The 13430-nt window shown below is 48.4% G+C and overlaps 1 protein-coding gene across 1 annotated transcript; it reads right to left on the reverse strand.

The window, feature by feature from the left end:
* Positions 1 to 9101: 9101 nt before the first annotated feature.
* On the reverse strand, positions 9102 to 10388 carry LOC115333131 (the record flags this gene model as incomplete). The annotated part of the gene is made up of 1 exon (XM_040221115.1): positions 9102 to 10388. A coding segment is annotated over exon 1 (1287 nt), but the record flags the coding sequence as incomplete, so codon positions are not given.
* Between the last annotated feature and the right edge of the window lie 3042 nt (positions 10389 to 13430).

The following is a 13430-nucleotide window of genomic DNA, read 5'->3' on the forward strand; positions in this document are numbered from 1 at the left end:
TATCTCGGCTGCGCGGATGATTCCTGCTGTGTCAAGTGCGTCGACCCGGTTTCTATCGGATATCTCGGCAGCGCGGAGGATTCCTGTTGTGTCAAGTGCGTCGACCCGGTTTCTTTCGGATATCTCGGCAGCGCGGATGATTCCTGCTGTGTCAAGTGCGTCGACCCAATTTCTTTCGGATATCTCGGCAGCGCGGATGATTTGTGCGGTGTCAAGTGCGTCGACCCGGTTTCTTTCGGATATCTCGGCTGCGCGGATGATTTCTGCTGTGTCAAGTGCGTCGACCCGGTTTCTATCGGAGATCTCGGCAGCGCGGATGATTTCTGCTGTGTCAAGTGCGTCGACCCGGTTTCTTTCGGATATCTCGGCAGCGCGGATGATTTGTGTGGTGTCAAGTGCGTCGACCCGGTTTCTATCGGAGATCTCGGCAGCGCGGATGATTCTTGCTGTGTCAAGTGCGTCGACCCGGTTTCTATCGGAGATCTCGGCAGCGCGGAAGATTCCTGTTGTGTCAAGTGCGTCGACCCGGTTTCTTTCGGATATCTCGGCAGCGCGGATGATTCCTGCTGTGTCAAGTGCGTCGACCAAATTTCTTTCGGATATCTCGGCAGCGCGGATGATTTGTGCGGTGTCAAGTGCGTCGACCCGGTTTCTTTCGGATATCTCGGCTGCGCGGATGATTCCTGCTCTGTCAAGTGCGTCGACCCGGTTTCTATCGGAGATCTCGGCAGCGCGGATGATTTCTGCTGTGTCAAGTGCGTCGACCCGGTTTCTTTCGGATATCTCGGCAGCGCGGATGATTCCTGCTGTGTCAAGTGCGTCGACCTGGTTTCTTTCGGAGATCTCGGCAGCGCGGATGATTTCTGCTGTGTGAAGTGCGTCGACCCGGTTTCTATTGGAGATCTGGGCAGCGTGGGTGATTCCTGCTGTGTCAAGTGCGTCGACCCGGTTTCTTTCGGAGATCTCGGCAGCGCGGATGATTCCTGCTGTGTGAAGTGCGTCGACCCGGTTTCTATTGGAGATCTGGGCAGCGTGGGTGATTCCTGTTGTGTCAAGTGCGTCGACCCGGTTTCTTTCGGATATCTCGGCAGCGCGGATGATTCCTGCTGTGTCAAGTGCGTCGACCCCATTTCTTTCGGATATCTCGGCAGCGCGGATGATTCCTGCTGTGTCAAGTGCGTCGACCCGGTTTCTTTCGGATATCTCGGCAGCGCGGATGATTTGTGCGGTGTCAAGTGCGTCGACCCGGTTCCTTTCGGATATCTCGGCTGCGCGGATGATTCCTGCTGTGTCAAGTGCGTCGACCCGGTTTCTTTCGGATATCTCGGCAGCGCGGATGATTTGTGCGGTGTCAAGTGCGTCGACCCGGTTTCTATCGGAGATCTCGGCAGCGCGGATGATTCCTGCTGTGTCAAGTGCGTCGACCCGGTTTCTATCGGAGATCTCGGCAGCGCGGATGATTCCTGCTGTGTCAAGTGCGTCGACCCCATTTCTTTCGGATATCTCGGCAGCGCGGATGATTCCTGCTGTGTCAAGTGCGTCGACCCGGTTTCTTTCGGATATCTCGGCAGCGCGGATGATTTGTGCGGTGTCAAGTGCGTCGACCCGGTTCCTTTCGGATATCTCGGCAGCGCGGATGATTCCTGCTGTGTCAAGTGCGTCGACCCGGTTTCTTTCGGATATCTCGGCAGCGCGGATGATTCCTGCTGTGTCAAGTGCGTCGACCCCATTTCTTTCGGATATCTCGGCAGCGCGGATGATTCCTGCTGTGTCAAGTGCGTCGACCCGGTTTCTTTCGGATATCTCGGCAGCGCGGATGATTTGTGCGGTGTCAAGTGCGTCGACCCGGTTCCTTTCGGATATCTCGGCTGCGCGGATGATTCCTGCTGTGTCAAGTGCGTCGACCCGGTTTCTTTCGGATATCTCGGCAGCGCGGATGATTTGTGCGGTGTCAAGTGCGTCGACCCGGTTTCTATCGGAGATCTCGGCAGCGCGGATGATTCCTGCTGTGTCAAGTGCGTCGACCCGGTTTCTATCGGAGATCTCGGCAGCGCGGAGGATTCCTGTTGTGTCAAGTGCGTCGACCTGGTTTCTTTCGGATATCTCGGCAGCGCGGATGATTCCTGCTGTGTCAAGTGCGTCGACCCAATTTCTTTCCGATATCTCGGCAGCGCGGATGATTTGTGCGGTGTCAAGTGCGTCGACCCGGTTTCTTTCGGATATCTCGGCTGCGCGGATGATTCCTGCTGTGTCAAGTGCGTCGACCCGGTTTCTATCGGAGATCTCGGCAGCGCAGATGATTTCTGCTGTGTCAAGTGCGTCGACCCGGTTTCTTTCGGATATCTCGGCAGCGCGGATGATTCCTGCTGTGTCAAGTGCGTCGACCCGGTTTCTTTCGGAGATCTCGGCAGCGCGGATGATTCCTGCTGTGTGAGGTGCGTCGACCCGGTTTCTATTGGAGATCTGGGCAGCGTGGGTGATTCCTGCTGTGTCAAGTGCGTCGACCCGGTTTCTTTCGGAGATCTCGGCAGCGCGGATGATTCCTGCTGTGTGAAGTGCGTCGACCCGGTTTCTATTGGAGATCTCGGCAGCGTGGGTGATTCCTGCTGTGTGAAGTGCGTCGACCCGGTTTCTATCGGAGATCTCGGCAGCGCGGAGGATTCCTGTTGTGTCAAGTGCGTCGACCCGGTTTCTATCGGATATCTCGGCAGCGCGGATGATTTGTGCGGTGTCAAGTGCGTCGACCCGGTTTCTTTCGGAGATCTCGGCAGCGCGGATGATTCCTGCTGTGTGAAGTGCGTCGACCCGGTTTCTATCGGAGATCTCGGCAGCGCGGAGGATTCCTGTTGTGTCAAGTGCGTCGACCTGGTTTCTTTCGGATATCTCGGCAGCGCGGATGATTTGTGCGGTGTCAAGTGCGTCGACCCGGTTTCTTTCGGAGATCTCGGCAGCGCGGATGATTCCTGCTGTGTGAAGTGCGTCGACCCGGTTTCTATCGGAGATCTCGGCAGCGCGGAGGATTCCTGTTGTGTCAAGTGCGTCGACCTGGTTTCTTTCGGATATCTCGGCAGCGCGGATGATTCCTGCTGTGTCAAGTGCGTCGACCCAATTTCTTTCCGATATCTCGGCAGCGCGGATGATTTGTGCGGTGTCAAGTGCGTCGACCCGGTTTCTTTCGGATATCTCGGCTGCGCGGATGATTCCTGCTGTGTCAAGTGCGTCGACCCGGTTTCAATCGGAGATCTCGGCAGCGCAGATGATTTCTGCTGTGTCAAGTGCGTCGACCCGGTTTCTTTCGGATATCTCGGCAGCGCGGATGATTCCTGCTGTGTCAAGTGCGTCGACCCGGTTTCTTTCGGAGATCTCGGCAGCGCGGATGATTCCTGCTGTGTGAGGTGCGTCGACCCGGTTTCTATTGGAGATCTGGGCAGCGTGGGTGATTCCTGCTGTGTCAAGTGCGTCGACCCGGTTTCTTTCGGAGATCTCGGCAGCGCGGATGATTCCTGCTGTGTGAAGTGCGTCGACCCGGTTTCTATTGGAGATCTCGGCAGCGTGGGTGATTCCTGCTGTGTCAAGTGCCACCAACCAGTACCGATGATAAGGTTCGACGATGATGACTCAGTGGTACAAAACGGAAGCATCGCTCGGTTTTTCGAACTTCATCCTGTTCGAGGCAACACCCAAGCGACATCATCGATGTCAACAGGACCAGCGAGCGACGCCCCTCAGGCTTTTTTCGTCAGTGGGCAAGACAGCAGCGGAACGACGCAGCCACGGCTCAATTTCTTCGCTTTTCTCGTCCAGGTTAGTAGAAAGCTTCCTACTAAAGAATTGAAAAGTGATTGTTTACGTTTGATTGTGCTGCCTTGCCCAGGCGTGCTGTGTGATTGTATAGCGGGTTGTTTTGACTCGTTTTGTTTTCTTATTCTTCTTTTTGAGCGGGGACGTTGAAATGAACCCTGGTCCAACTATCAACGGGCAGCTGGCACAAATCATTGAAAGTCAAAAAGAAAACTCAAAAGAACTAAAGTCAATTCAAGGAAAATTAGACTTGCATATATCGGAAGCAGATAAAAGATTGACTTCTATAGAAGGAAAGCTGGAGTCATTTTCGCTTACAATAGAAAGAGTGGATGTCTGTGAGCATGCAGTGAACAATCTAAATCATCAGGTTGCAACGCTAATGAGCAAAATAGATGATCTCGAGAACCGCAGTCGACGGAATAATTTGATTGTATATGGAGTCAATGAACGTGAAACAGAAACGCCCAATTCCCTCCGGGAGTTTGTCATGACAGGAATATTTGAGAAGAAGCTGAGCATTAAGGTCAGTAGCCTCGAACGTATCCATCGTTTGGGTAAAAGACACCAAACAAAACTCGCCCTGTAATTTTGCGTTTGTTTGACTTTAACGAAAAAATGGAGCTGCTAAGAAACGCAAGGAAATTTAAGGGAACGAAAATTTCAGTATCAGAAGATTTTTGCTTAAAATTTAGAACATCCGGAAACAGTTATGGGCAACAGTTAAAAATAAAATAAAACCCGAAGATAAAGTATATCTTAAGTATGATAAGTTGGTTATTAATCAGGATGTGTTTGAGTGGGATGACGAAAATTGTCGAAAGTGTAAGCTTACGGGCTCTGGAATTGATGACGTGAACGACGCACAAGATTATCTTACTAGCACTTCCCAGTCCGGAAGGGGGAGGGCCGGTGACAGGCTGCGGGAACAAACACGCGAAACACTGGCTGGTGCCAAAACTATTTCGGGCGACTATGACCGAGTACGTTCAAATGAACAAGTCTATTCCACCCGTTCTCGTAAAAATCAGGCAGCGACATCTTCTAATTCGCAGACACTGTCAGAAGCGTCATAGCTACGTGCAAGAAGCAGTGGCGTACATGTTACTTTTTTTTTCATCTGTTTCAGTTACGTTTACTAACATAAGACGTGTTATGAATAAACGAGATCACCTTAACTCTGTTGTCAGCTCAACGAACGCAGACGTAATCTTTCTTACGGAAACATGGCTTAGTAAACATGTCTGCAGCTCTGAAATTTTCCAAGGAGTATATTGTTTTGACAGCGACGGTAGACATGTGGGTGGCACACTCATAGCCGTATCACAGAGCATACCTTCATTTTGCGTACATGTTGCTTCCGATCTAGAAATGGTTTGGGCTTGTATCACTTTAAATAACACAAGAATTTTATTGAGTGTCTGCTACCACCCCCCAAACATCGCAGTCACATTTATTGATGATTTACATGACGTTATGAAGTCTATTGTCTGTCAGTACCACGTTCTCCTATTTTTTTATTAGGAGATTCTAATTTTCCTGATATCATGTGGTCTGATCCACTTTATTTTCCACGTGTTTCAACTCAGTGTCAACTTTTTTTGGATCGTTGTGCGTGTTTTAATTTGACACAGCTGGTAAAGAAACCAACAAGGTATGCCAATGATACAGCGAACACACTTGATTTAAGTCTGTCGACACACCCTGACCTTCCATCTTCCCTTACGTATCTTCCAGGCTTAAGTGATCACTCGGTGTTAAATTTTGATTTCAAAGTTGCTCCCCCAATCAATAGTAAAAAAGTAAAGCTTATTAGAGCGCAGCTCTTAGGGGCCCGTTTCCAGCCTGAGCGGCGTCGCCGTTGGCGTCGCCGTCGGCGTCGGCGTCGGCGTAACCGCGCCCCTCCCTCTCCTCCTCCTCCCCCTCCCTCTCCTCCTCCTCCCCCTCCTCCACCCCTCCTCCTCCTCTTCCTCCCCCTCCTTCTCCTCCTCCCCTCATTGTGTAGTATGGTCCGGGTGGGTCACGTGACCTCGGGGGGAGGGGGTCACATGACCCGTTTCCAGCCTGTGCGGCGTCGGCGTCGGCGTTGGCGTCGGCGTCGCCCCTCCCCCTCCTCCTCCTCCCCCTCCGCTCCTCCTCCCCCCTCCTCCCCCGCCCAGGTCACGTGACCCCGGGGCGTGACTCCCCTCCCCCCGCCGAAGTCACGTGACGGCCCGCCCAAGGTCATGTGAACCCGTCCCCTCGAGGTCACGTGACCCCCCGGACCTCTGCCCTCCTCCTCCTCCCCTCATTGTCTAGTATGGTCCGGGGGGGTCACGTGACCTCGGGGGGAGGGGTAAAGGAGAGGGAGGGGGAGCAGGAGGGGAGGAGGACTAGCAGGCATGATCTCGAGGGAGGAGGAGGAATATACCCTCCACTCCTCCTCCTCAAGAGCTGCGCTCCAATTCGGCGTTACAGGAAGTTGTAAACGGCTTTCACTTTTTCTGACTACAATAAAGCAAATTTTGATCTTATTAACCAAAAACTGTGCAGCTATCCGGACATATATCTGCCAGAATTTGATCAGCGAAGCGTGCAGGAAAATTGGAGATTCTTTAAAAGTAAACGAACTGATTTATGCGCATGTACCCGTCAGGCGTATTAAATCTGATGCTAAAGCACCTTGCTATACTAACACCCTAAAACGTCTTTCCAATGAAAAACAGCGACTTTTTCGTTCAGCTAAATTACGTAACGCGATTGATCGGTGGGAAGCATACTTTGCGGCTGAGCTCGAATATTCCCAAGCTGTTTCTGACGTCAAAGAAAATTTTCTTAAGAACACTTTTCCGAGTCTATTGTTAAATGATCCCAAAAAGTTCTGAAAGACTGTTAACGTGAATGACGACGGCTTAATTTCTCTTAGCGATGAGTCTGGGGCGTTAATCCTTCCGGCAGAATATCCATCAGTGTTTAATAATGTTCTTTCAAATAGTTTTTGTTGTAGGCGATGGAAATGTATCTTATGACGTTCCACGTTGTGAATTTAGCCCTATGTTTCCAATTTCCATGGAGCCTACTGGAATTGTAAAGTTAATTGATTCTTTGAAAGTATCATCGTCATGTGGAAGCGATAATATTAACACAAAATTTCTAAGACAAACTAAAACGTACTTATCCTTTTTTTTTGCCAAAATTTTCCAGCAATCTCTTGAGAGTGGAACGCTCCCAATAGAATGGAAAACTGCGAAGGTGGCTCCACTGCATAAGTCTGGTAACGAGCATTCTCCATAAAATTATCGACCCATTTCACTAACAAGTATTCCCTGTAAAATAATAAAGCACATTCTGTACTCTTATATTTTTAATTACCTAGAATCCAATTCATTTTTCGCCCCTGCTCAACATGGTTTCCGTCGCTCATTTTCTTGTGAAACGCAGCTGCTTCATTTCACCCATTGTATGCATGCTATACTGGACAAAAACCATAAGGCTGACTGTATTTTTCTCGATATTTCTAAAGCATTCGACAAGGTTAATCATAAGTTACTAATGCTTAAACTTTCTTCATTAAACCTAGATCCTAACTTGTTAACCTGGCTGGAATGCTTTCTTACCAACCGCTCACAATATGTAACACTAAATGGCATTAATTCATCCCTGACTGACGTTGTATCGGGCGTGCCCCAGGGTTCAGTTTTAGGCCCGCTGCTTTTTCTTATATTCATTAATGATTTACCAAGTTGTGTTTCTTCCTCCATGCATTTATACGCACATGACTGTGTAATTTATCGGGAAGTTTATGATGATGATGATGTACGCATTTTGCAATCTGATTTAAATAGTATTACTCTTGGATGCAAAAAAATGGCGTATGAAACTAATCATGTTGTATTACGCCTAAGACTGCGGTGGAAGAAATCGGAAGAACTTTCAGTAGAAGGAACAGACACAGAGAACGTCTCAAACTCAGCTAACTGGTTTATTTCTCAAACAGCCTTTAAGTACCCACGGAACTTTTTCCCAACCACACTCTACAGATATACTCCTTTGTTGCAGACATTTCGAACCGGATGCAACACGCGCAAAAGTTGCAAAACAACCCACACATGAGACGAGAACTTAACAATGGGACACTGCGGATCATCGCAGTTACCTTGAGAGAGATATGTCCGGAATTGTCCTAACAGTCGCGTCAAAGCGCACAAACACACACAAAAAAAAAAGATCTCACAGGTGGCCTCTAAACCGTGGGGACGCACCCAGACATAAAGAGACCACAAAGAGAACACCTTTTTTTCCCTTTTTCTTTTCCTTTGGAAAACACACCCAAGTGATCTCGAAACCGCAATAACAAGCACATAAAAAAAAAAAAATTCTAGATGTATATACACATATACATTGTCTCTTCCCCCTTTTCTCGTAAACCGAATGCATTCGTTCAAAGTCTGAGAAACTTTTTGGAGTTGCGTCCAAGTTTCATCGATGCTTGGCTTATGCAGTTTCCAATAGAACTTGTTCTTATTGTTTCTTTAACGACCCTCTTAATGTCATTTCGCTCTTTATGCAGAACTTCTGTCTCTGACCATTGCGCATTACAATTATTGCATTCCTCTATGTGCTTTGCTATTTCAGAGTTCGGCGCATGCGTGCGTACATTTCTCTTGTGTTCTAGTAACCTGTGAAGTTTGTCCCACGTACCTAAATCCACATGTCAACGGAATCTCGTATACTACACTCTCTTTGCAAGGAACTGAAGGTTCCCGATGGGCCTTCTGACAGCCCTTGTGGTCCAACAGAAAGGGCGTCAACCTGCTCATTTTTAAATCTGAAGAAAACACTACGTCCACGCCGAACTTTTTTGCGAGAGCCTTCAGGTTGTGGGAAATCCCGTGGAAATACGGGATTACTGCCATCTTCTTTCTTGCTTCCTTTTCCCGTGGTTCGTTGTTAAATTTCAGTTCTAATTGTCTTTTAATGAATTCTTCTTCATAACCTGCAGATTCTAGCCTCCTCCACTGTTCTTTCACAGCACTACTCATAAAATGAGCGCATGGTTTACCCAACGCGTTTGTTACTAAGGACTTAACTACCCCTGCTGTAACCGAGTTGGCGTGACAACTCTTTCTACTTAACACAGGTTTTCCGGCTTTTTTCCCGTATTCCCAACAAAGACCTTGTTCGACATGTACGCGTAAATCTAGAAACTGCAGGATCCCATTTTCGGGTTTTTCAGTTGTAAACCTAAGCTCCGGAGCTGCTGCTTTTATAATGGATTCCAAACCCTGAGCATCATTCTCTCGAAAAGCGCAAATAAAAATATCACTTACGTACCTTTTAACAATGCAAACATTCAAGTTATTTTCTTTAAGTGTTTCACTTACGCAACTATCTAAGGTGTTAAGATAGATTTCTGCTAACTTTGGAGCCACCGAAGATCCAATGCATACACCATCTCTTTGAACATATTTCTGCCCATTATATTCAACAACTGTTGCTTGAAGGTACAAATCAAGATGTGAAAGGAAACTGTCGACGGCGATGCCCGTCCTGGACTGAAAGTTTACCAGGTTTAACTCTAGCACTTGCCGAACTCTTTGCATCAAGCGCACTTTCTCAAGCGAATTGTATAGATCCTTAATGTCCATTGACATTACAGTGCATTGTCTTCCATGACAGCCCTCTAGAACATCAATTAGTGCCTCTGAATTTCTCAGTGAAAGACTCTCCTCCAGTTGAATTACATTCAACCCTCTTTGCAAAAATTTCGAGACGCTACACTGCCACGTTCCGAGTTCGTTGATTACTGTGCGAAAAGGCATATCCGGTTTGTGATCTTTCAAAAAAAATTTTAGACTTAACGATGACCTTGTTTGGTTAACTACTTGTTTTGCCAAATTATCCATCTCATCTTCCTTGAAGATTTCAACAATATTCTTCTTAATTTTCTTAATGTTCCCTTTCCATTCAATGAAGAGTGCGCTGAGGGCTTCGTCTGCCTTTCTTCCGAACACTGTCTCGGGAAGTACACCGAACATACCACTTTTGTCAGTCTGCAGCAGACGCAGCCATCCCCTTTCTAGTTCCTTCACGGCAGCGCTTATGACACGAAAATCTCTCTTTTCAGTTCGAAAGCTATCATTCATCCGTTTGTCCATTCTATCAACAGCACAATCCACGAACGTGGCTCTTTCATCATGACCCGTCACCTTCGAAATAGTCTGAATTGCGGAAAACACATCTACCCTTGAAGGTTTCACGTTCATGCAGAACTTTCGGCCATTCCCTAGTGTTTGTTCCGTCTTTCTAGAAATGGACACCTCGAATGGATTCACCACGTGCGGTATAGTCAGATTGGACTGATTGTTGAGGTCTGGTAGTCTTCCACATGCTGTCGCCTGATTGTTCCTTTGGATGCTCCTTAACACTGTTCTTCGCTTTACGCTCCAAAGACTGTCAAAAAGTACCTTCTTTCCTGCGTTCCAGCGTTGGAAGTCCTGATCGTGCTTGTATTGCTGGCCCCGAAGGATGGTCCAGATGCGCTCGCAGGCCCGTCGTAGTTCTTCAATTCTCTTGGTCGCACCTTGTCTGTATGCCTTGATAATCATCTTTTTGGCGCTCCATGGGAATCTTGAGGATGATAGATGAAGAGGTTCGGATCCACATACCGCTTTCTCAAACTGATGCCCAGGAAAGCGACCTCCGCTTCCAATTCAGCCAGACGTCGTCCCAGGTTGTCGAGTACCGTGAATGCTTGAAGGAGCAGCGAGGTTGGTTGGGGTACAGCCGCGGGGCCATGGTGGTTGAAGGGAAATAAGCCTGCTTCCGGAACTATTAGTGAAAAGACGGTGAGAGTGCAGGCGAGCTGGTGGTAGCTAATCATGTCGTATTACACCTGAGACTGCGGTGGAAGAAATCGGAAGAACTTTCAGTAGAAGGAACAGACACAGAGAACGTGTCTGTTCCTTTCAGTAGAAGGAACAGAGAGTATGAAACTAAACCCTAACAAATGCAAACTAATGCGCGTTTCCCGGCAAGGCGCACGCCCTTCAGAATATACACTAACCGACATTCAATTTGAATCTGTAAACTCATACCGTTATCTGGGTGTTACTATATCGTCGACATTACCCTGGAAGCCTCATATTGTTATAATAATCGCCAACGCTAACCGCAAGTTGGGATACCTACGACGTAACTTCAGAACGGCCCCAGTCAACTTAAAACTTCTTCTATATAATACTCTTGTACGGTCAAAATTGGAATACGCAGCCTTAATTTGGGATCCTAACCACGCCTTTCTGCATAAAGCTCTCGAACTAGTTCAAAATAACACCGTTCGTTTCATTCTGTCTAATTATAATCGAACAGCTAGCATATCATCATTGAAGTCCAGTTTGTTGTTACCCTATTGTCATTGCGCAAAAAGTTTTTTCGACTTTCCCTGTTTCATAAAGTGTATCATCATCAGTCGCTGCGAGACTATTTCCTTACATTGCCTAACTATTACTCTTCCCGTCTGGACCATCCCAATAAAGTTGGATTAACACGTTGCAAAACAACCACTTTTTTTATTCATTTATCCCGCATACATCAAACGACTGGAACCACCTTCCAGCAGATATCGCAACTATATACCTGATTATTTTCTTTTTCGCCAATCTTTGTCTACATTTCTGTTTGGTGAGCCAACGTGAGTCATTTTATTTTGTTTATTTTGTCCGTAACAGATATTGCTTACTGCTTTTGCCAATGGCAGTGTGTTTATATTTGAATTTCTTGCCGATTGTTTTTAGAGCGCAGCTCTTAGGGGCCCGTTCCCGGCTTGAGCGGCGTCGCCGTCGCCGTCGCCGTCGCCGTCGCCGTCGGCGTAACCAAGGTCATCCCAAGGTCACGTGACCCCTCCAGGTCACGCGACCCCTCCCAAGGTCATCTCAAGGTCACGTGACCCCACGTGACTCCCAAGGTCACGTGACCCCTCGAGGTCACGTGACCCCTCCCAAGGTCATCTCAAGGTCACGTGACCCCAAGACCCCACGTGACCCTTTGAAGGTCACGTGACCCCCAAGTCACGTGACCCCTCTGAGGTCACGTGATTCCGAGGTCACGTGGTCTCCCCCCAAGGTCACGTGACCCTCCCAAGGTCATCTCAAGGTCACGTGACCCCAAGGTGACCCCCAGGTCACGTGACCCCTCTGAGGTCACGTGACCCCCGAGGTCACGTGACCCCCCTCCCCGAAGTCACGTGACACCCCCCCCCCCCCCCGAGGTCACGTGACCGCCCCCCCGGAGCATATTAAAGAATGAGGGGAGGAGGAGGGGTCTATTCTCCCCTCAGTACCCTTCACTCCTCCTCCTCAAGAGCTGCGCTCCAATTCGGCGTTACAGGGATTTGTAAACGGCTTTCACTTTTTTTTGTTTGTTTGTTTTGTCAATGTGTTTTATTTGTGTTTGCTTTGCCCCTCCCCTCTACAATGCTTCGGCGCTTGAGAGTATGAACAATAAATAAATAAAAAAAAAATTAAATAAATAGTGAAGTGGCCCACGAATACTCAAAGACCCGTGCTTAATAATTGTGAAACAAAAATTGACTGTTGTCCAGATTTGATTGACTACAGCACATATCACCCCCCCCCCCTCCCTTTCCTCAAAAACAAAAAGAGGCTTTGATTGTATTTGTTTTAAGCTGAGTGTGTGACGCCAACACACCCAATCCCTCTCGTGGAAAAAAAAATAATAATAAAAACGGCGCTGTTTATATACATTATCAAAATACGCCGGATAACGTCATTTTTCATACCCCTCACGTAATCACAATCAGCACGAAATGAAACCCGAACGCCGGAACGCGTGGCCGCTGATAGAGGCTGCTCCACCTGGAGGGCCCCTGAGAACTAATGGAAATGCACCGGGGTTCGCGAGTGCGGGGCCTAAGCGCAGACCGCATGGAGCGTTTTTGCTCGCGATTCAGGCGCGTCGGCGTCAAATCGACGTCATTTCCTGCGCGCGGCCGCGCGTTTTCGCGGGAGCGTTGGTTTCTAGCCGACCCAGAACAAGACGCGCGCGCCGAGGCGTCGAAGCGGCTCTCGCCCAATGAGGGTCGGTTGAACTATCACGTGATCCTGCGCTGTCCGCTGTTTCGTATTCAGCACATTTCAAAGTGTTCAAAAGCATTTTTATTTTCCATATTAAAATTGAAAAGGTGTTTCTTTTGACATACAAACCCATTTTATTTACTTATTTGTTCATTTAATTCTCATTTTGTAGTATTTGCGTCAACATTTACATCGCGTGTTGAGAATGCTGTTATCTGGCAACGCTGATAACGCGCGGCCGGCGGTGCTTGGCTTTGTCTGCATGCGGGTGCCCCCGCGTCAGCTTCCGCGCGAGCGTTCATAGCGCGTCGCGTTTTCGCGTGTAGAAAAACGCGCCATGCGGTCTGCGCTTTAGATGAGCTCGACCATCGCGCGGCGCGTCTGGGAGTTCCGCGCTTCGCCGGTGGCGCGCTGTAAGCGCCGTCACATTCGATACAAAAAGCACTGTCACTCGCTTTCTGTGTCGGATTCCCAGCGATATCTCTTCAGCGCTGTCATTCATTATCACTTTGTGTATCGCAAGGGCGAAATTAAAGTTAAAACATTTCGTGCACA

The sequence above is a fragment of the Ixodes scapularis genome, unplaced genomic scaffold (genome assembly GCF_016920785.2).
Source record: "Ixodes scapularis isolate PalLabHiFi unplaced genomic scaffold, ASM1692078v2 PGA_scaffold47__10_contigs__length_4178495, whole genome shotgun sequence".
Classification (NCBI taxonomy): domain Eukaryota; kingdom Metazoa; phylum Arthropoda; class Arachnida; order Ixodida; family Ixodidae; genus Ixodes; species Ixodes scapularis.